Source organism: Anthonomus grandis, chromosome 8, assembly GCF_022605725.1.
Source record: "Anthonomus grandis grandis chromosome 8, icAntGran1.3, whole genome shotgun sequence".
Taxonomy (NCBI): Eukaryota; Metazoa; Arthropoda; class Insecta; order Coleoptera; family Curculionidae; genus Anthonomus; species Anthonomus grandis.
The window spans coordinates 4,507,814-4,532,793 of NC_065553.1; the positions used below are offsets into that span (position 1 = coordinate 4,507,814).

The 24,980-nt window shown below is 32.6% G+C and overlaps 2 protein-coding genes across 4 annotated transcripts in view; one reads left to right on the forward strand and one right to left on the reverse strand.

Moving 5' to 3' along the window:
• The window catches only part of LOC126739878 (valine--tRNA ligase-like), a 45,785-nt gene extending 45,652 nt beyond the window's left edge, over positions 1-133 (forward strand). For both annotated transcript variants that reach the window (XM_050445694.1, XM_050445695.1), the window contains one exon: positions 53-133. In XM_050445694.1, coding sequence (XP_050301651.1) covers positions 53-112 — 60 coding nt within the window. In that variant the 3' untranslated portion in view covers positions 113-133. The remainder of the gene's footprint in view (positions 1-52) is intronic.
• On the reverse strand, positions 23-20,600 carry LOC126739881 (fibrinogen C domain-containing protein 1-like). Of its 2 annotated transcripts, none has more exons than XM_050445700.1 (6): positions 20,321-20,600; positions 19,067-19,274; positions 9,565-9,721; positions 9,175-9,503; positions 8,536-8,769; positions 23-411 (listed from the first exon to the last, which is right to left on the reverse strand). In XM_050445700.1, exons 1-6 carry the CDS (start codon positions 20,378-20,380, stop codon positions 212-214), a joined length of 1,188 nt encoding a protein of 395 aa, XP_050301657.1. In that variant the 5' UTR covers positions 20,381-20,600; the 3' UTR covers positions 23-211. The 2 variants fall into 2 exon arrangements, with proteins under 2 accessions (XP_050301657.1, XP_050301656.1); XM_050445699.1 differs by having other exon boundaries at positions 19,055-19,274; positions 20,321-20,599.
• Between the last annotated feature and the right edge of the window lie 4,380 nt (positions 20,601-24,980).

Consider the following 24,980-nt stretch of genomic DNA (forward strand, 5'->3'; position numbering starts at 1 on the left):
TAAATTAAGATTATAACAAGCGTCAAATTTTATTTATTATTTATTGTTTCAGATAGCCCAACTTAACGAAAAAATAGATAGAATTACTTATATACAAAGTCTAAAACAATAAAGATAGTCTTTTACATTTCAATGGCTAGTTAATTTACATACACAGTATCCTCTATGTAATAAACAATATGGCAGCAATAATACAAATTAAAACATATTTTTACATTCTCATCGACGTTAAAGTTTCCCCGACTTCCTGCCTGGGACGCACCATCATTCTAGCGTACTTTAGTCCGGTCTGCGGGCCGGTAAATGTATCCCAGTACATCGGTTGATAAGCGAACATATCGGGCTGTGGTCCTGGTAAGTATTTACCGTTTAAGTTGCTTTTGTCGCAGGATTTGTACCACCAGGCGCCCCCTATAAAAATCAGTTACAATAATCTATAAACCTATTATAGAGGCTGCGACAATCAGTCGTACGGCAATGATAGAGCAAAAAGTTCTATAGCAAAGTTGAAGGGTTGGCAAAAATCTACAAACTAAAAATATGTTTACATTTACATTCTCAAAAATGTTTTAAGATATGTTTTTTTTTAATGAACGCCCTCTATGTTATTTCACAAAATGTTCCACATTTACGAAATAGGTACAAACGAAATTTGTACAGCATTTAGTACCTTTTAAAGACTGGTAGTGATTGTCATTTTTGCATTACAGAATACATTGTTGGTGTACAGTTAATTGTCAAAGACTATCATTATCCATAGTTTAATGAAATAGGAGTAAAGAAGTAAAAACAACTTTTGTAATGTAATATAAACTTTATTATTAGATTACAAAAATTAAAGAAAGATGCGGTTTTATGAAAACTCGATAACTATTGTTGCCGCATAATGAAAATTACATATGTAACTGCATTCTGAAAAAATAAAGATGTTCATTATAGAAAGAAGAAACTTAATCGATAACCTCAACACCTGTTGTTAAGGTCGCTAACAAACTGCTGGAATTTGTTGACCTGCCGATATCTAACTTCTATTTTTGATATAATTAGTACGAACTTTACAGTCGACTGCCTCACTTATTTTCTGGTACATACTGGCCAAGGACAGGACCTTCAGTTATTTTAAAAGGAAGTTTTTTTTCAAAATATTCTGCGATATTGACTTATCCAGTGTTCAAGTTGTCAAGCACGCTTTTTCAACATTTCACAATATTATCTTGGCACTAAAATTTTTTCTTCCGTTTCCGATATTGTTTTTCAACTTTCCTAACAAAGGCATAGGACTCTTTAAAGGAAAAAATACGAATTTCTTTAAACATCTTAGACTTTTCCAAAAAGCTAATAAGTACAGTCATCATTATGCTGTTCTTATTCTCTGCTGCAAGAGTTTAAAAATAACTGCAAAATTAGATCCTTGTACATTGTCTACTTTCAATCTTTCTAATATAATGTAACAGCCCAGAGGTTAGTTCGTTCCAGCCCCGACCTTCCTGCGTTTCCAATCAAAAGTTGATAATGCGCAAGGGCCAATTTATAAAGCCAAACTTGTCTTGAATAGAAAACTTTAAGTAAAGACTTTAAAAATGCTTTCTTTAAAAGCATTTGAAAAATGCTTTTGCTCTCATCTTATGAAGTCGAGAGCTAGTAACAAGTTCATTTATTGTTTTAATTTTCACCAAAAATTGTATCTAAGTGCGGGTTTCCGAAACCAAGGTAAAATTTGTTTAAAAAATGTTATTTTACTTAGCTAGTAAATATTTAAAAAACCTTGTATCGCAAAAGGTATTGTATACTTTCTTTACATTTGATTCTGTAGGTAGGTAACCTCTTCGACTTTTACACGTATGTAGTGACTCTCTCTACATTTCTAATTGCCTATGAGGTTCTTTATAGCTTTAGCAATATCTTAATCAAATTGTTTTGGGTCTCGACCTCCTCGCTTCTCAACCAGAGAAAGATTTTTTTCGTCAGAGGGTCCGATTGTCTAGCAGGCTCTTTATTGATGCAACTGCTAGGCATTTACCCATGTCGATTGGTTCAGGCCGTACCGGCTGTTCTGCAGATCCTAGTCTAGCGAAGGAGTCCGCTTTCTCGTTTCCAGAATGGCCTAAGTGACCATGTCCCCAGACCAGCTGTGCCCTGCAGCCCACCTTTACCAATTCCTCAGATTGATACGACAGTATGGCGGGGTCTGCAGTTTAGCATTTCCTTCCCCATTTCAACACGGCAAAAACTTCAATTTGGAAGAAAGCAGCATGGTCCCCTAGCGAGTATGCTCTGCTGATATGTGGCATCCTACCATTTCTTCTTCAGAGTTCTGCCTCCGCTCTATTATTCATTCTGGAGCCATCTGTATACCAGATTGTCCCGTTATTTAGCAGTGTAGGCTCATTGGAGTGATGCCCATCCTTTCTGCCTGCGATGTGGGTCACAAAACCCTTGTAATCCACGGTCTCAGGTGCCATACAGTCACTACCCACCAGACGGCGAGGGTACTCCTGTACGGCTTGTGACCAAATTTTTGCATGACCAGTCTCACCAGCCCGTAGTTCACAAAGGACATGTAGCCTATGTGCAGTCCTTGTTGCCCCGAATTATACTACCAGATCCAATGGCGGAAGACTCAACAGAGTTTCTAGCGCTCTGGTTGGTGCCATTCGCATGGAACTCGTTATGCTGAGACATGAAGGAGCCAGACTCTATCCAGATGGCCACCAAACCACCCCGAATGTGAGAAGGTTTGATAAAAGATTAATACATCCAGTGAAGGATCTTAGGGGGCAGACTCCAGGTGTGTCTAAAGCCCTTCTGCAAGTAGCCTTCCTAATTGTGGTGTCTACTTGATCGTGTTAGAAGAGTTTGGAATTTAATGTGATTCGAAGAAATCAAAGTGTCCTGGAATATTGCAACTGCACTCCATCCGCGACACAGCAGCTAGTGTGCCAAAGTTCCGTCTCTTCGTGAATAGTAGGAGCGATACTTTTTTAGGAATTTGACTACTATACGGAGAGTCCTCATCATCGAGAGCCCTGCAATGTGGTTACGTCCTTTCCCGAGCACAGGTTTACCAGGTCAACAGCGTAGGCCTATGTATTATGGATGTTGGCACCATCTCTGCTATCGGGATAAGTGACCATAAGTTGGCATTTTGTAATATACGCTTACCAAATCTTAAAAGAGTCCAGAAAATAATATCATTCCGCAGTTACAAACATTTTAATGAAAACCTTTTTAATACAGAGCTTTTACAAATACCCTGGGATAACATATATTATTTTCCAAATATAGATGACAAAGTACAATTTCTGACACAGAACCTAATAAAATTATTTGACAAACATGTACCAATAAAGACCGTCCGCGTTAATAAACCCCCAGCACCTTGGCTTACACCAGCTCTAGAGACCATATTAAAGGAACGTGATAAGGCTAACTTAAAATATAAAAAATCAAAGTCATTAGCTGATTTTGAAGCTTATAAGCGGGCTCGAAACTTTGCACTTGCTTCTATTCGAAGGGAAAAAAAGGGCTATTTAAGTTTTTTGGAACAACAAAAAAATAGTAAGTTACTCTGGAAAAATCTTAAAAATATGAATGTAAATGTAAGCTCAAAAACTTCTAATAGTGAATTTCCACTTGACTCTGTTAATCCTGATAGTGCAAATGACTACTTTTTGAGTGTATTTAAAAAATCAAATAAATGTGACCAAAAAATACATTTCTATAACACAAATAAACTTAAGAACAACTTGCACTTTCAATTTAATATGATAGATTCCAGTTCAGTGAAAAAAAATATTTATTCCATTAAGTCCAATGCTTCTGGTCATGACAATTTGACACTTTTTATGATAAAGCTTAGCCTTCCTGCTATCCTACCTCATTTGACACATATTGTTAATTCTTGCCTAGAAGCTGGGTATTTTCCAGAGGACTGGAAAAAGTCCATAATTCTTCCTGTTCCTAAGACCAGAAAAGTAACTGCTGTGAATGAACTTCGTCCCATAAGCCTGTTGCCTGTCTTATCTAAAATTCTTGAAAGAACTGTTCACACACAAGTATTAAATTACCTAAATCTTAATAATTTGCTCCCAGTTCATCAGTCAGGCTTTAGGTCTGGACATAGTACTACTACTGCTCTTCTGAACTTAACTGACAACATAATAAGGGCATTAGACAAAAATATTGCGGTTGTCCTAGTCTCCCTAGACTACTCTAAAGCTTTTGATCTGATAGACCATGATTTACTGTGTGCTAAACTAAAATATCTGGGCTTTGACGAATGCTCTGTCTCCTTTTTCAGGTGCTACCTGACAGATAGACAACAGCGCGTACAAATTGGTAACAAGTTTTCTTCTGCTGAGACTGTGATATCTGGTGTACCACAAGGATCTATAATTGGACCACTTTTGTTTCTAATATACATTTTTGACATTTTCCAGGTAATCAAAAATTCAGATTCACAGTCATATGCAGATGATAAACAGGTTTTGCATTATTTTGACCCCAATAAACTAGCAGAAGCTGAAGAATCTCTCAATGACGATCTAAAATCCATCAATGATTACTCAAGAGAACATAACTTAAAGATAAATCCTGAAAAAACAGAGGTACTTCTCTTTTGTTCAGAAAAGCGAAGAAAACTGCTAGAAGGTAGGTTGCACCTGAAACTGGGCGACACAACTTTGGGATTTTCTAAAAATGCGAAGAACTTAGGGCTTATCATTGATACTGATTTAAGGTTCAGAGATCATGTGAATAAGTTACTTCAAAAAAGTTATGTAAAAATGAAAGTTCTCTATGCCAACAGATATATCTTAGACTTTAATATTAGGAAAAAACTCTGTGAATCTCTGGTTTTGCCAATTTTTTATTATTGTAATATAGTGTACTACCCCTGTTTAGATTTAGTGACAAAAAATAGATTGCAAGTTGTGCAAAATAACTGTTGTCGCTTCATATTTGGTCTGAGGAGATATGATCATGTCTCAGCAGAATTTAAACAATTAAATTGGTTAAATATGTCGGGTGTGGTAAAGCATCATTTTGCTACTTTTCTAATGAGGTTGTTAATATCAAATATTCCTGTATATTTGAGGGAAAAGTTAGTATTTCGAACATTTATTCATAACCGTGAACTTCGTTATGGAAATCACTTTACTATGCCACAACATCATTCAGCACTCTTTCAAAGAGGTTTTGCCTATAATGCAGTATCTTTATATAACTCCTTAGATCCCTATTTAAGAGATATTAGTTTAAACGGCTTTAGGTCTCAGTTTAAAACTTATTTGTTAAATTTACAAAATACTTAGTGTCATTATGAATTATGTTTACTTTTCACTTCTTTTTTGATTTAGAATAGGGATGGTTAAGTGTAAGAGTAGCCTAAGGCTAAACTTCGCCATTTGTATTCTTTAACCTTAATCTTATATGTATATACCTATAAAACATTTAAATCTGTGTAATGTATATGCATGATTAATAAAAGACGATTTATTATTATTATTATTATTATATAGGCCGGCCTTGTCGACATATTCGATCAAGCTGTCGATCATTAGGCACCACGAGATTGGGGATAATATTCCTCAATTTGGGCAGCCCCTAGCCGCCACCGTTTTGACAACCTTACTGTTGAGCTGAGCAGATACATAACAGATACATAGCATGGCCTCTATCCAACTCACCAAACAGGGTTCTAAGCTATGGCACTTGAATGTCTGGCAGATTACTTTGAAAGGGGTGTTATCAAAGGCCCTTCAATATCTATGAACGCACCCAGGTAGATCCTACCATGACCTATAGCACCCTCCACCTTTCTCACGAGGTGGTGTAGGATCAGGTCTTTTTCCATATCGCTTCTTTGGATTTAGGCTTAGGCACAACTACCTGCATTATATTTTATCTTGCTTTATTTTTTTCGCATCGTTTCCATGTACCATAATCTCGGAAAGCCGAAGAGATAAAATTGTATGTACGTGGTTACAGTGAAATATAAAGCATTGGCCTGTAAAAGTTCTACTCTGAGTGTTAGAAATGACACTGCACGGGTCCTGTGCACGTAGTTCTCAAAATTCTGTAGTAAATTTTAGGTATTATTATGTTGTCTGTATCTACCTTAGTATTTACAAAGTATTTAATTCCTTGACAGTTTTAGTTCTCCTATACTTTACAAACTACGCCTTTCGCCTTGTTCTCAAAATGATACTTAGACTACAGGTAATACCATCGCTTAACTTCTCTATTTTATAGTCCTTAATTGTTGATCTTTTAGCTTGATCGTGATTTTACTTAGAAATACAAAACTTTCTTCCCTGTTTCGCGAGGTACACATTTTTACTATAATTTCCCTTAATATTTAAATTAAAAGAAACGCTTAAAAACAAAAGCACATGACGACGGCAAGCGCCGATCTGTATCTTATTGCAAACTGCGCCAAACTAACACCCTGAATTTTTTAATAATAATTTTTGCCTCATTACTTCTCGAGTTATCAAGTAGACTGTGTACTTATCGAGTTTTAAAAAAACGTAAGGAATTGTCTATACTGTATCTTTTAAATTTATGGTGTATCTCATTTTCGTGTATATGATACCAGCAGTTGAATTCCCTCCCGGAATGTGTAATTTATTTTCGGTGAAAATGTACTCATCAAGTTTAAAAAAAAACGATCTTTAATCGAACAAATAGAAATTGTATTTATAAAATTCTGAGAACTAGAATTAAAATTTCACATACACATCGATAATAAGACGGTCTGGAAAATCAATGCTGGATGAAGTATTCTACGTAGAACAAGGCAATTCAAACAAGGAGTTCAAGAGTTTTCTTCAAAAAGTTCTGTCAAATTAGTAAATTGGTCGTTTTGACTTATTGTTTTTATTTTAAGTATTTTATGCATTCCAGGTACGTTAATTATTGTAACATAATTACAAATTTATATTTTACTTTCTATCGTCTTTTTTAACTGCCATTTGATGAAGTCTCTGATCGGGCTAATTAAATAAATTAATAAAAAATGGACCATTAAAAGCTGTATTTTTTGGAACCTCTGGAAATTATAAATCTTTTAGCCTGGAACCTCTCTAATTTTACTAACTTTGTGTTTTTTTTGTTTTAAATCTTACGTAAAGCAATCTTTTTTATCCTTCTTTGATTTATTTTCTTACTTATTTTAATCAACTTGGATTCCTTAAAACTGTTTAGTTTATTTAGCCAACAGGCTAAATTTATTAAATCTTAGCTTAATTTTAGGGAATTATTACGGTATAAACTATAATAGGTTTTGACATACCTTTGCATTTTGGTAACTTTACTTTTTATTTTGTTCTTGAGCACTTGTAAAGCTTCAGCATGAACTCAAAATTAGGAGTATTTCTGAACGATATAGTAATGTAGAAACATAAGATTCCTAACATTCTGGCTTTGGAGATATCCGGAAAATTGGCAATTTTCTTGAAATTAAGTATGAAATTGTTAATGGACAGAAATTTTTGAATATACTAAAAAATTTGAACATTTAATGAGTAATTTTTTCTTATTCCTTTTGCAATAATTCATATTGAAATTATACTTAAGAGCCCTAAGTATGAATAAGTCAAAATTCTACAGTTGCAAAGAAATAATTTTTTTTTCTAATTTTTTTTTACCTAAACACCCAGAACACTCATAATTATTCATTCTGGTCACTATCACATTCCAAGAAGCAGCTAAATATTTTTATTTATTTAACTTTTTTTGGTAAAACTATTCAATTTATTAATTTATATTAAAATCAATAAAACTTAATTTAAACAGTAATCACATATCTTCCAACATCAAAAATGGTTTTTTACCAAATATATGAGATATTTGGTAAAAAACCAAATATCTAAATAAAAAAAATAAAAAAATAAGTAGATATTTTTTTAAACCAAATTTAAAAAAAATATGAATGAACAGAATGACAAAAATGTTTCACTCTTTCAAATATTCTAATAAAATCCATAGGGGCATCACTGGTAAAGATGATAAATATCTTTTACATCAAAAATGGCATCCTAATGATGTATACAAAATTTCATAAAAGTACATGTGTGATAAAAAAATTTTAATAGGAAAGTAATTTTTGTCATAAAATTTTAACACGCTATATAGGGTGTCCCAAAATGATTTTAACAGCATATGTAGAACTTCGCCATTTTTGAAGATTGAAAAAAAAAATTTTAAATGCGTTTTTTACGGAAGACAACAAACATTTTTTTTTTCAAATGACACCATTTTTATTTAATTTTTTAAATAAATAAAAATTTTCTTTTCTACTATTAAAAAAATGGGGGTGCTATTTGGAAAAAAAATAGGAGTGTTTTCTCGGGGATGAATTAATTAGGGATAGTTTTGAAAATATTTTTGAAAAGAGCATTGGCTCAAATCTTTTCTTCAAAAATGGCGAAGTTTTATACTGCTAAAAGCATTTTGGGACTCCCTATAGCGTGACAAAAAAACATTTAGAAATTGCGTAATATATTTTCTTGTCACATATGAACTAAAACTTACCATGAGCTTGGGCACAATGTCCTTCATTCCAAGAATCTTCATCCCTATCTTTAGCACTAAATCTACTTCCTGCGTGGTAGCTTAAGGAGTCGCCCGCAGTACCAGTGTAACCCCCAAGGACCTTCAAAGGGTACCCCTCTTCTTCAGATCCTAAACTAAAGTGGGAATAGTGTGCGTATGTTTTGACGTTGTTTACGTCCACTAGTTGAATAAGCAGCTCATGGATTTCCTTTCCTAGAATTAAAAATGTACACATATATAAAATGTAAAGGGCATAGAACTGATAAAAAGGTTTTAGAATTTTGGTTCGCGTTTCAATTTTATATTTAAGGTTACAAGGCTTAATTTTTATTTGAACAGAATACTATGAAGCAAACTTGTTTTTGGAAGGCTTATAGATTTGCGAAAGGAAAATTTGTCCAGTATTCTTGCATATTCCTTCATTTTATAATAGTAAATTTAAAGCAGTTTTTTTATCTGGATTAATATTCAAGTGCATTTTAGCTTTTGAAATTTTGAAAAATGGAGGGAAGAAACTTAAATTGGCTCTAATACAATATATTTTTAATTCCTATTGTTACCTTTTAAAGCAAAAATAAACATTTTAACACCCAAGTATACAGATTTTTTCTATTATACCTGTTATCTCATAAATATGCTCTAACCCCAACCAATGTTCCCCAGCAACATTTCCAAATCCGATTTTATAACGAAGCCAATCCAGATAAAAATCTTGCTCTCCAGTGAAGCGATTATGTATGGTGAGCCATCCTCCCCCTTGAGCCTCCATGTCGCAATACACAAAGAAAGATTCATTACTACCCCTCGGATGGACCAAGTAAATACTTGAGGCGGCCCCAGGGTTATTCTGCCTAATTTCCTGACAGTTTGAAGGTACGGCATTTGATGATGATGGCTTGAATATTTGCTGGATGTTGGATTCTATATTATGGCGGTCTTTCATGGCACTATAAAAGAATTAATATGTAATAAAACACGAACTTATAATGGAGAATGGACTATACTTACTTAGTGGAATTTACGATTTTTGAAACATTCTCCCTTATGACGGCTACTTCGGACGTTAGTAGCCTGAGTGATAATATAACTGTTTGAAGTTCTCGTTCTAGTTTTTGGCTAAGATCGGTACTTTGGGATTGTAGATGGGGGTCGCGACGAAGTCTTTCTAGTAAAAAATCGAAATTCCTTAAAAGGTACGTATATTATATAATCATTTATCTATGTGATGTCATTATTATAAATAAAAATTTCCCAATTTATGGAGTCGGTTCGTTGTCTTTGCCACAAACCATTAGTGATCACAACTTTCGTATTCTATTGTCTTGAGTTTCCTAAAAGTAAAGAGGGACATTTTAAAATGAATTGTAGGAATTATAGTGTTATTAATATGGATTTATTTGAGCATGACGCTTTAAGACTTAATTGGGATAGTATCTATTACCTAAATTCCGTTAACGATAAACTTTTGGCTTTTAACAACAATATACTTTGTTTAGTTGACAAACATGCTCCAATTAAGACTAAAACTATTAAAAATAAACCATTTACTTCCTGGATAACAGAATATTACATTGCTTATTAGGCTCCGAGATAAAGCACTGCAAAAGTATTAAAAAAATAAAACTGAGTTAAATTTAAACTATTATAGGCAATTGCGAAACTATACAAAACATGCTATTCAGCGGGAAAAAAATATCATATATTAACACACTTTCTACAAAAAAAAATCGTGATTTTTGGAAAAATGCTAATAAACTACATCTAACTAAATTAAAGAATACCGATTTGCCTTATAATTTTAGTAATCCAGAAGTCCTAAATAATTATTTTTCTCAATGCGTTAACCAAATTAACAATAATATATCACAAACCAAATTAAATTCTTATAATGAAAATAAATGAAATAATAGTAATCAAGAATTAAATTTAAGTCTTCTTGATGAAGAAAGCGTTAACAGTATAATTAAAACCATAAAATCAAATGCTATAGGAGCTGACGGACTTTGTATAAATGACATCAAGCTTTGCCTACCTTTTTGTAAAAACCCACTTCTAAATATTTTAAATACTTGCATTCTTACAAATGTATATCTCGATATCTGGAAAAAAGCACTTATAAGACCCATTTCAAAAATCTCTAATCCAAAAGAACTAAAAGACATAAGGCCTATAAGTATTTTATCAGTAGTTTCTAAAATGTTAGAAAAGCATATTCACCAACAACTTTATAATTTTGTTAACTCATTTGGTATACTTCCAGATACGCAATCGGGATTTAGGAGGAATTATAGTACAACGACTAGTCTGGTGGGAATGTTAGATAATATAAGACTTAACGAAGAACGTAAACAAAGTACTTGCATGGCGGTGCTTGATTTTAGCAAAGCGTTTGATACAATAAATCACTTGATACAATGCTCCTTGCAAAGTTAGGATATTTAAGTTGTTCCGAATCCACGGTTTCTTTTTTTGATTCATATCTTAAAAATAGATCACATTTGGTGTTGTTAAAAACCAACAATGGAAGTTTGGAGCCCTCAAAGTATTTTGACTTGGAAATTGGTGTTCCTCAGGGCTCCATATTGGGACCTCTTTTATTTTCGATTTATGTTGCGGATATGCATAACTGTATTGAACATTGTAAATTACAACAATATGCTGATGATTCTCAGATATACGTGCCATTAATTTTTTTAAATTTTAATATTTCTGAGCAAAAAATTAAATCGGATAATTATACTAAACATAGTTAATTATTCCAATGAGCATAACTTAAAAATTAACCCTGCTAAATCTAACATCATTTTATGTGGCTGTAATTCAGGAATTCTGAGACACTTATATGAAAGTATAAATATTGAGATTAATGGAGAAAAAATTCCAGTTCATTTTTAAATCTGTACAGATTTAAAAATACAGTCTTAATTTTAAATAAGGAAAGGAGAAGAAAATTACACATATATGCCTTTATATATAAAATAATAAAGTCGGGTCAACCCCCTTATTTAAATAAGTTATTTACTACTCTCTCGCATTTACACAATACTCGTAAGTTTTAGAATACCTCAACATAGAACAAGTAACTTCCACAAGTCATTTTCGGTTGTCGGAGTTACAATGTGGAATAACTTGCCAAATAATATTAAAGATTTGCCATTTAATAAATTTTACACCAAGGTTAAGCAAATTCTTCTCGACTCCCAACGAGATGCCTAATAGTATGTTTAACATAAACTGCAAAATCAACTGAGACCAAAGATAAGCTGGCCTGTTTAATATTTCTTTTGTAGTTATCTTTTGTCTATTCTTGTTGCCTTCCGTCGCATGCCAGCCAAATTGCATTGCCATTTTAGTTTCTGCCCTTTTTAGTTTTAGTTTTGTTCTTTTTTAGGTTAATTAGGATTTTTTTTTTGTGTTTATTTATAATCTTTTCAGTTTCAATATGATGGTTTGTAATGTCATTTTCTTGTTAAAGCCTGTTTCACGAAGCAGTTCCTTTTACCAAAAATTGTCAAATTTTATTTTCTCATATAATTATATTTTTTTTTTGGTAATAAACTTTTTTAAATTTGATTTATACATTTAAATAACTTGAAGTAACTATAAGAATGCTGTAAAATATTTCTAAGCCAATAAACGCAAAACTATTTTAATTAAATTCTATAAGAACATTTGTTTAAATCTAATGCAAGTGAGATATAGATAAATAGATATAAACCTTTTAGAAATCTGTAAAAGAATATACAAAAATTAAATATACTTGAAATGTATGTATGAACCGTTCTGTCTACACACATTTCGTCGACCGGCTCAGTAGTTAAACGTAAAACGTTACTTAAACAGACGTACAAAATGTAGCGTACGGGTGCTAATGAAAATTTTAAAACAATTTAAAAAATACATAAGTCTGCTGTGTTGGATAAAACATAGAACATTGGAAAACAAACCGTGATATTGTGACGAAAAAAGCCGAATTACAGAGCTTTGTAGCTAAAGCGGACAGTACAAGACCTATTTCTGACGGGAAGTCTCTAAAAGGTTTTACTTTCCGAGAAATTGATGATGCCAAAAGGTTCTTGCAGAAAGTATCGAAATGGGTCTAGTATCAGGACATATGTGTGCTAGCAAAGCTTAAAACTTTCATGAGCAGTTGAAAATTAAAGGCAACTTCTCGACATCTTATGGTTGGCTCTAGAGATTTAAAAAACGTCATGCAATACTAGCTGTTCAAGGGGAGAAATTAAGTACTAATAATGTAGCTATGATAGAATTTTGCTACGATTTTAAAAATTTTATAACTGAGCACGACCTAAAACCTGAGCAAGTATATAATGGAGACGAAACTGGACTTTATTGGAAAGCAATGCCGAGAAAGACACTTGTTGCAGGCTCAGAAACTAGTGCACCAGGTTAGCTTTACAAAGACACTGCCTGTTGATTATTATTTTGAAAAGGCAGCTTGGATGGATTGAGTCATTTTTAAGACAGAAATATATATTTCAAGTTTGAGCTTATCTAACACAAAATAATCCTCCACCAAAGGCTGTATTGTTACTGGACAATGCACCATCGTATCCTGATGTATAACAACTAAAGTCAGCAGATAGCATATTATCCTCCGAATGTAATATCTATTGCTCAGCCAATATACCGCAGTTATAGAGACCATTGGGAGAATGTGTCATTGTGGGATTTTGGAAACCTCTAATTTTGAAAGAGGCAATTTATGTAGTAGCTCACGCATGGAGTGAAGTGAAATTGGTTCACATTAAAAAAGCATTTCATAAAATAATGACTTTAATAGGTATAGAAGAGAAAACGGTAATCGCTTAAATGAATGTGGAATAAATGGACAATAAAGAAATACAAGAATGGATAGAATGTGATCACCAAGAAACAGGGTCATCATGGATGACGATCAATGCGTAGGTAAATGTACTTATTTATTATTTTGAAGAACAGCCTGGAGCTGTTGGCATTCGTGTATTTCAGCTTAGAAAAATAAAAGAAATTATATACTGCAGGATTTATGGAGCCCAAAAACAAATACAAATTAGTGATTTTTTTACATACATAGTTGTATACAGGGTGTTCATTTGAAAACTTCCCACCCCGGATTTATCGAAAACCACTGTTTAAAAAAAAACGTCGAAATACGTCAAAAGGTTTGTCAAGGGGGACAACTTTCTATCCTAAAATTACTTCACCTCCTTTCACCCTCTGCCCACCAGGGTCATCCCCTTAAAAATTTTAAATGGCAAGGGGTATCGAGAAATAGCTTGTTTAAAAGGTCTTTCGAAGTCTTTTATTTTGACGTTTGATTTTTTTAAATCGGTCGAATCGTTTTCGAGAAAATTAGAAAAATCTTTATCTTAATTTGTTCAGATAGAAAACAAAAACATGAAAATATCAGTTTTTATTTCAATAAGTGTTCAAAATGTTGCCCGTTTTTGGCCAAACAATGATATAGGCGATGTTCAACTTCTTATTCTGAAATATATTACCAGCAAGACGGCGCTCCTCCTCACTATGTTCTTCCCGTTCGGCAATGGCTAGACGACGAGTTTCCAGATAAATGGATAGGGCGAAGGGAGCCTATAGAATGGCCTGCTAGATCTCCTGATATAACGCCGTTAGACTTTTTTCTATGGGGTCATTTGAAATATATTGTGTTTAATCCCCAACCTGAAAGTTTGGATGAACTTCGTCAACGCATCATCGACAGCTGCCATGATATCCCACAACATGTTTTTGAAAATGTTCGTCAGGAATTTGAACATCGCCTATATGTTTGGCCAAAAAAGGTTTGGCCAAAAAACGGGCAACATTTTGAACACTTGAACTGACACTTTGAACTGAAATAAAAACTGATATTTTCATGTTTTTGTTTTCTATCTGAACAAATTAAGATAAACAAAGATTTTTTTAATTTTCTCGAAAACGAATCGACTGATTTAAAAAAATCAAACGTCAAAATAAAAGACGTCGAAAGACCTTTTAAACAAGCTATTTCTCGATACCCCTTGCCATTTAAAATTTTTAAGGGGATGACCCTGGTGGGCAGAGGGTGAAAGGAGGTGAAGTAATTTTAGGATAGAAAGTTGTCCCCCTTGACAAACCTTTTGACGTATTTCGACGTTTTTTTTTAAACAGGGGTTTTCGATAAATCCGTGGTGGGAAGTTTTCAAATGAACACCCTGTATAATATTTATATGCCTACATAATATTGTTTAATGCATACGGTTATACATGGCATATACATTATGTAGATATAATCAAACTTTTATCTTCTGTTTAATAAATTAGTAAAAAAATTAAAATGAGGTCTTCGGGTTATTGGTGTTTTCGCTTATCTGGAGAAGGCTCGGATCCGGCTAGCTTACCCGGGGTAATCGACGTTCTGCTATGTATATATTTCTTATTTTTCATTAAGCTTGTTCATTAATTTTGTCCCTTTGGTAATAATTTGTTCGAATGGAGTAAAAAAAATGTGCATATAAACCCAGTATCTATTATAGATTTTGCATAAAAAATAATTTTCATTATTCCTCTTTTTACACAAGTAATACTTCATCACGGTTATATGACCATATCTCGTAAATAGCAGTATATGAATAACATTATCAATTAATTGCATACATTCAGGATGCTCCAAAGGAAGTTGGTTACAGAAATTCTAAAGGTGCTGTTCTAATTTGTAACAAAAAATACAGTGAAACTTTTGTCAAATTTTAGATTTCTTATGTCTTAAAAATCCAAGAAATTGTTGTGGTTTTAAATTCCATGAGAACATACCCAAATTATGTCACATGCTTGGAATAACATAAAAAATTATTATAAAATCCAGCCAAAAAAAATACTTGTAAAGGGTTTTATGAAATACCTACTCGAAAGTCAAAAAAATGTAAAAAGAAACAGAAATATAATGGAGACACAAAAAAATTATGCCAATCTAATGAAGCCGTTTATTTCTTAAGCAAATAAAGTATCTTTCTTTCAAATTTATTATAAGAATTCCACACATGTCAAAGGTACCAACATTAATAATATATGCATAAAAAAACATTTCAGTAAGGTCGTAAAACTCCTACCTAAAAACCGCCATTTTAGCACTTTCTAAGCATATTCCAATTTCCATGAAAAATATTTATAACATGACGATTTTGTTTAGTAGACATGGGAAACACCATTTTATGTCTCATCCGATAATCTCATTATAATGGTATTTTAATTTAAATATGAGCCTTTTAAAAGAATTTACTCGATATTATATTACTAATTGGTATTTTACTGATGTATTTTTATTTATTTAACCTAATTATGCAGTATGCGCGAGTGACATCATTGATAAATTAGGTACCGCGGTAATAGTGGCGATATCTTTAATTGCTCAAACGTGGGAAATTGAAAAAAAAAATAACTAAAATGTGTTAATTACAATTTTTTTTTGATAAAATTTAATAGGATTTGATAAAATTTTTATTTTAGAAATACTGACTTCCTTCAGTGAGAATATAAATTAACTGGTCAATTTACATCAATTCCACAACATACCGTCGCATTACAAATATGTTCTATTGCGGATATTTCTTCCATAGGGACATACTCTAACATGTTTGGAACTTGGAACAATTAGTTTCTTCATAAATATCATCATAGGAAGGTAGAATCTGATTTATAAGTAAAAAATGTCTTAGCTGCTTCGATGAATGTACCTACCCAAGAATATTACAGTATACTGAGGAAATCTCAAATTTCTCCAAGATATTACTTATAAATGTGTTTGATAGAAAATGACGTTGAGTAGAATGACCTCTCATATGTCAACTTGTGCATTAAATTTAGGACAACTATTAAGGAGGTGGAAAAATACTTAATTTTTACAGTATCACCTGGTTTAACAGTATCACCTGGTGCTTTTTTTGCCCTTTGAAGCAATTTGGAAGCGCCAAATTTCTCTCCTAGGAACCACTTAGAAAATCTATTGGAAACCAATTCCACTTGGAAAAATTAATATTTTTTACTTAATTTTTAAATGGAGTAATGGGCTTCTTTTTTCATTTTTTTACGAGTTCACTCATACCATGTAATTGACACTTATTTAAAAAATCAAATCATATTCATTATTTATATACTACAACTATTATTAAAATATTTTCAAATCAGATTTTTTAACTTTACATTAAACATTCAAAAAGAGACTAAAAATTCATAAAATATTTAGTTTTTCATTGATGCGAATATTCCTAATCTGGTGACGGGATTTTGAACTAAACTGATTGTTTTAATGATTTTGGGACTAATTTTCATTATTATTCCAGGCTTTAAAGTCATTTTAAGGCATGGAAAATGTATTTTCTTCCAGATTTGTAGAGACATATGTTAAATTATTTCAAGAATTTAAACTAATTTTCATTATATATTGAGTTAACCCTTGAAATCTGGGGTTTATGATGAATTTTGGAAATACAGTTTTATCAAGCCTATTCTTAAATCTGGTAATAATGTTCAGATTGAGAATTATAAGCCAATATTGTTCCCAATCTGTTTGAAAAACTTGTCCATGATTATCTTGCTCGTTTTCTTATCATTGAATTAAATAACAGACAATTCAGCTTTATGACAGAACGGTCCACTGAGCTAAATGTCCTTAATTTGGTTGATTTTGTTTTTGAAGAAAGAAGTCAGGTCCATTTAACAAAAGAGTGTAAATCATACTCTTTTGTTAAATGAATTATCTCAGCTTGACTAATAGTAAGTAAATTGTGAGGGTGTGTAATTAGAACTAGAATGAGATTTCAGGTATTTCCGGTGTTCCCCAAGAGTCCCACTTTTTTACTCTCTTCATCAATGACATTGCTAGTGCTAGTTGTTTTAAATGCTGTATATTTCTATTGATTGACGATGATCTATTGCAAAGTTTTAAATCTTAGTGACTGCCTTAAAGTACAGCATGATCTCGACCGTCAATACAAATGTTGGTCTTCATCAAGAGACGCTCCAGAGATTCTCAAATTTCATAAAACTCCTTTACTGTACTCTGGTTCGTCCTCACCTTAAATATAGGTCTGTATATCGTTTACATATAGTTAATAAAGAATTTGAAAGTGAACTACATCTTCTTAGCCTTTAGACCTATCGGAAACATGATAATTGGACCTACTTTTATGACCTTCGTCACCCAATAATTCATCTTCTGATCTGATCTATTCCACAAAATTAGACTTTATGTTCCTGGTAGATTGACAAGCAGCTTCCTCTCACACAACAAATTATGCATGCACTTCTTTTTTCAACTCAGATTTGTAGGTAGAAATCACTTTTTGAGCCAATTAAAAACCAGTGTGATATAGAGTTTCTATTTTCTCATTAAGCTGTTATCTTTTGCCTATTGTTGTTGTTTATAATGTCTTATAAGTATCTTTTAAACAGTACTATCTAATTTATTATAACATTTAGGATTCAAGGCTTCGAAATTATTTAAATGCGTTTTCGTCCAGATTTGTAGAGATATTTTATTTAATTTTAGGCCTTTCAATTAATAATTCAGGCTTTGGAGTCATTCATATGTATGGAATATGTATTTTCTTCCAGATGTGTAAAGACATTCTATTTTATTCCAGGCATTTGGATTAATTTTCATTATTTATTCAGGCTTTGAAATTTAAATGCATGTAAAAGGTGTTTTCTAGGATTTGGAGTAACTATTATATTGTTTTATAAGTTTCAATCATGTAAAGTAAGTTTTCATATTATTTCAAGCATGTAACGTCAAGCATCTCATCTACCTCAAGTACTTTAAATAACTTTTGATATATGCTTAGTTTTCGGATTAATAAAAGTTTTTTTCTTTTTAGATCTCTTCAGATTTTTTCACTTTATTTCAGGAATGTGAATATTTTTTCTTTAAGAATTTTGTATTTTATTCCAGGCTTTTACAGTAATTTTTTATGTTTTGAGTGGGTACTGCCAAACTTAACTTTTTTTTATATTTAAAAATAACAAAGTTTAAGGGTGAGCCATCTTTCAGAAACACGTATGAATAACATTCAAAATTTATATTGGAAAAGGAAATTCTAATAAAGGATTTTAAGAAATATATTACGATTGACTCAGATATGTCTACTATCTATATTTTTTCTTTCATTGTTCTTTTCAATTTCAATTAAAGGAAAAATAATGTTAGGTAAGATATTGGGTAGGTAAGACAATTAAATATAACAAAAGGTATCGTTAAAGATTTAAGTTGATATTTCTTCTAAATACTTGAAGAAGTTCCTTTTAATAATTGATCGTATGAGATATATTTTCTAAATTGATATTCACTGTAATAGTGAGGTAATACTCAATAAAATAAATAACTTACTATCTATAAGCTCGGAATATAAGTAGAACATTCATTTTTCTGAATCCTACATTCATTTTGTCAAAGTCTTCTTTGGTACATACTTATTTAAAAAATAGGGAACAATCTGTATTTTTGTATTTAATGTTGTACCTCTTTCCGTACCGATTCCTCTTCGTAACTCTTCCACGACATTCCTGGTGGCTGCGGTCTGTTGTTCGATTGACCGGGAGCTACTCCAAATATCCCGCCTCAGTCCGTTAAACTTCTCGTTCAGATGCTCCTCTATCAATTGGAGTCGGTTTTCCAGAAGACTTAAGTCGCATTGTTGCCGTGTAGGTGGAGTTAAATTGGAGTTGCGTTCAGTTGTAGCCTTCGTATTTTTAAAAGAAAATTACATTAGATTATTGAAATTGGACGGGAATTTAGCTTAAGAAATTTAGAATTTTGAGTGATTCCCATACATTTCAGGAAGTAAGAATAATGACTTTTGCACAATTTCGCGATAAAACCGTTATTTATTTATTTCAGCTAAAGAAATAAAAAATGCATTAACAAATATTCTATGAGGAACTGTTTGAACCCTATATCTTATCGACTTTCCCTGGTACGTCATTCTCGGCGGCCATCTTGAATTGCCACGTTAAGAAGTGGGAGGAGCTTAGTTTGGACAGATCTCTCACGTGACCTTCCGCATATTAATATGTAATCGATCACGTGACGTGTGTCAACTGGACTAAGGAAGTTGCCTTGTAGTGTTAGTTACAGGGGTTATTCAAAAGGGAATTTACCGTTTTTCGTTATTAGTTTTGCGACAAAATAACTATTAATTAATTCCAGGCAGTCGAAAATGTTACATCTGCCTGAAATAAAAAAAATTTATATTTTTTGGAAAAAACGAAAAACAATTATTCTATGACAAATTCTTTCATCCCTATATCTACCAGACTTTTGACCAAATTATTTAAGAAGCAAAATACAATTTCCTGGATAAAAAAAATTAAATCCAAAATACAGTAAAAACAATAGCTTCAATAATTTTCTTTCTAGTGATCGTCAACTTTTGCTTGTTACGAATCTTCAAACATCCCATATCGTCCCTCCAATGCCAAAACCGCGAATGTGCAAATTTGTAGTTTTGAGAAAACCCCCATTTAATATTGGAATGAGCACTAAAAATACATCCTTTTTTTTAGAATGCTAATGTATAATTAGGATTGGTCACTGTTCAAGTTGCAAATTAAATTTATATTGATTTTTAATTTTTTTATTTATTTTCTTTCGTTGTTTTGACATATAGGCGAAAAATTTAAAATTTGCACATTCGTGGTTTTGGCATTAATAAACCAAGATATATGTGCAATATTATGACAATATTAATTGTTGCAAAAAAAAAACAATAAAGATTTCGACTCTTACCCCTTCAGCTTCCAGTAGAATACTAACAATAACACCCAAAACACCCAATAAAAATGTCATGGTTGTTTACGCGTCTCTGTTCGCAAATGTTATGGGAATTACTCACAAATTGATAATCAGTTTCTGAAACGGGCAACTAGGTCTATGTTCATTATATAAAAAAATTTCGGGAGAGTAAAAATAGAAATATATGTATATATTGGAGACCTCCCGCGCGCACTTCCCGCAAGGATAAGCCGGTTTTAAAACAAGTGGTTCATTGACTACAATGAACCGCTAACCACCGTTCGATCTTTGAAGAATAAATACTTGTTTTGATATGGGACTGCGCAGAATGCATTGAGAAGATGGTACTTTACCCAATAACGAATTAGGCCAACGGCCTGTCTGTAAAGTGCATGTCATTTTGATTTTAAGTATATTTCATTATGATTCTTCATAATAATTTGGATATGAGATCCGTTATCAACCATTATTGGCATTTGTTTCAGGACGTTGAAGCTATTTATTTCTTACTTATTTCATGCAGTTAGAGTTTGTTTTTCTTGCTTTTTATGCAATTGAACCTCTTTTAATTGCTTTGCAGACAGTTAATACTTTTTCCCTTTTTCTTCTATTCATCTCTTATTTATTTTGTCCAGTTGACAATATTTCTATTTCGTACCTTAAGCAGTTCCAATTTTAATTTTAGGCAATTCAATATGTTTTTTAAAATTTATTTCATTATTCATTAATTCTTTAGTCATGGTATTAATACTACAAATACACTTAGACACGTCATAGTTAGAGAAAATTTAGTAATACAAAACCATAAAATTAAAAAGAGCCTACTAATATAATAAATTAGTCTTACATATAATACAATTACTTCTTACCTAAGATCAAAACTGTAGAGAATTAGATACACACACAAAGATATATTAAAATGTATTGTTTAAAAATTCATCAAAAGAATTAAATGAATGAGTACTCAACAGATCCTAATTTCATCTTTTTTTATTTATATATTTAAGCGCTCAATACCTTGTTGCTGTTTCGCATCTCTTTAGTCTGCTGTAAGGAATTGCAGCATCCAATTTGTGTCTTGTAGGATAGGAATGCCCATCTTGGTGTATCTCAATGTTTGGATAGGAGGCTTTCATAGATAATTAATCAAATGGAAATGTCAAAATTTTAGTGAACCAAATACTTCCCTATAGTCTTGCCATGCAACGCAAAGCTCTCCTTTGTAAACTAAAGTTACGGAATAGGAAAATGTTACTTACAAGTCGATCCGGTCAGAATTCCTGTGGAATTAATACATAGATGAAAATATAAATTGAAGTACCTATATTTAAGTCCCCCGGTTCACCCAAGCCAAACACCATACTGTTTGTCTTCTCTGTATTCGACAGTAGCCTGTTAACTGAAAACCACTCCTCAGTTACCTCGCAAGTCAATTCAGATCTCATAAAAACAAATCCAATGAGCTCTCACGGACCCTGATTATTGTGTCATCAGCAAACAGATAGATTTACTCCCTGCGCTTACTAGAAACCAAATACCGACCCTTGAGGGAGATGTTTAACACCCTGACCAAGTGGACTCGGTCTCTTCAAATAAGTTCACTACAAGGCTCTTCTATATTATAAAGTATCTTAGTTTAAGTCACAGGACAAGACTGAGCTATATTCAAGGCTGGTATAAACAGGATGTATATCTAGAATACCAGAGAGTAAATCCAATTTTCCCATAACCATGTTCCTTCTTCTTCTAAAGCCAAAATGACCCTCAGAAAAAAGATTGTCAATTTAAAAAATGTGATGAGCTGATTTGCCTAAACACTTTTCAATGACTTTAAATATTTTTGAGAGTTCAGATATTGGTCTTTAGTTCTCTGGCACCTTTGGATCTCCCTTTTTATGATAACTACAACTCTTTTAAGAAAAGCTAGAAATATTATATTTATATTTTAAGCCAAATATCAGTAAATGCATCACTAATATTGACAGGTGACATGTAAATTTTTTAGACTGCAATAACTCTAACAATTATTTGTCGATATGTAGAGTACTGAAATCTTTTAATTTTAGGTGATGTTTGCTCTACGCTCTGTGAAACGTAGGTTGTATGTAGAATTGTAAATGCTGGGTTGTCTGATCATGAGGCTGTATTATGTTCCTTTCTTCTGAGTGAAAAAAAGTGTACCTCAAGAAAAAAAAGAGGGGAAGGTTGTTCACGAGAAAAAATTTTTGTAAATTTAAAGAATGTTGTAGTTCAATAGACTGGAATGGTATCATACTTAACAACGGCGATCCTTTTAAGAATTTCCATTCACCTTTAGTGGATGTTTTTGAGTTAACTTTCCCCACGATGAGAATTAGGGAAAAAAGGAGAAGACCCTGGTATAGCAGGGCTTAATTTCTGGTAAAAATCTTCGGTGTTTGCACTCCATAAGAAAGTTTGCCCTAGACACTTCCAGATTTATATCCCACTTTAATAGATATCGCAAAATTTACCGCGGTACAGTGAAACTGGCAAAAAACTTATACTACTCAAGTAAAATAAACCAATCAAGAAATAAGTCTAGAGAGTCTTGGAAAATTGTTAATGACTTACGTGGTGAACGTGGGAATCCTTCTGTTTCTAATAACACGGTGTCGGCCGAAACATCAATCATTTTTTCCAGGGTGTTGCTTTGGGTCTATCAATATTATATAGATCCGCGCTCATACCTACACAACATTAAGGTCCCTGAAACATTTTAGACCAACAGATTCTAGTAAAATAGTGGAAGCTCTATCCTCAATGAAAATTAAGAACTCTTTTGGATGGGATGGGCTGTCACTAAAGGTCCTAATAGCGCTACCGCAACCAACCCTTGATTCTTTTCCACATTTACTTAAAGATGCCTTGATTATACCATTATTTAAGGGTGGAAACTATGATGGCCCATCAAATTTCAGACCCATAGCCCTGCTTCCCACGCTTGGCAAGCTTGTAGAGAGATTGGTAAAAACTAGGATGATGGAATTTCTGGAACCGCACAGCATAATGTTCTTAACCATCAGCAATTTGGATTCCGGACGAAACTGGGTACTTCTGATGCTATTTTCAATTTTTTGGAATGTCTGTACATGGGGTTGAACACTGGGGAGAGTGCGGCGGCGGTGTTCTGTGACAAGACGTTTGATTGTCTAAGTCAAAGAATACTGCTGCAGAAGCTAGAAACCTATGGATTCAGAGGAGTTGCTCTTTTATCTGGAAGAACACAAAGGGTATTCTTTGATAATGATATGTCATCCCGTCTGGATATGGATGCGGGTGTACCCCAGGGTTCTGTTCTTGGACCAATGTTGTTCATGCTATATGTCAATGATATCTCTCAAATTCCAATTAGGGGCAAATTTACTATCTTTTCGGATGATACAACAATACTTTGGCATGACACTGACCCCAAGAGGTTAAAGAATATTGTTGATGAAGATTTAATTCTTGTAAAGTCATGGTGTGAATCTAATAGATTAACTTATAATATTTCTAAAACTGATATTTTATTTAACTTTTAAATGTAACTTTGGAACTGTCACTTTGCAAAATGAAACAATAAGTCCTTCTAAAACATGCAAATTTTTGGGTGTGACAATTGGTAAGCAATTAAACTTTGAAAATCATATCTCCTCTTTAATAGAGAAGCTATCATCCAATTGTTATGCTATTAGAGTAATAACACATTCTCTGGGATTTGATGTGGCTAAAATTGCCTACCATGCTCTTATTGAGTCTCATCTGAGATATGGTATTATGTTTTGGGGTGTGTGCTCTCAGTATTTGTTCAGCTCTCGATTTATTTTGCAAAAAAGAGCCATACGCTACATGTGTGTAGCTCCCTTTTGTAGCCTCTGTAGGCCATTATTTTTAAAACGTTCTGTCCTAATATTGCTATGCCTTTTTATTTTAGAGACCGTTTGTCTTATCCACAAAAAATATCGCCATCAACTTAGCCCCCCCCCCTCCTCGGGTTACAGTCTTCGAACAACCTTCTCTTTGCCTCTGCCTATCCCAAAAAGTGAGCAATTTAAGTCTTCTATTGTGCACGGGGGCAGAAGGCTTTTTAACTATCTACCCCTTTATATAAGGCTAATAAATTGTGAAAAACGTTTTAGGAAAAATATAAGGAAACTTTTACTTGCTAAAGCATTTTATTCTCTAGACGAGTTTTTAAATACAACTTTTTGACAGCGAAGAGTTTTGCGTAGCGTGACGTGGCTTCTTACTACTTTTTCTTTTTTTTCTTCTTTTACTTTTTTAATTGTGTTGCGTGTGTTCTATATTCTATGTATGTAAGAATTGTTTAAATTTTTGTAAAAGATTATGTTGTCAACTATCTTTAAGGTTTTATATAATGCTTTGTTAACAACATATTATGTTATGTAACAATAAAGCTATTTTTTACTTTGACTATTCTTTCAGCAATACAACTATCTATCACTATTTGGTAAGAGAAATCACAATGATGTTTGTGAGAGTTTTAAGCAATTTTATAATGAGATTATATTTTAATTTTTTTTATTATTAATAATATCCCGAACTTCAATATATGTAAGTTCAGAGAAACTAAAGAATATAATATTAGATTTTTTTAAATTCATTTATTTTTTAATCGTTGTTTAAGGGCAAA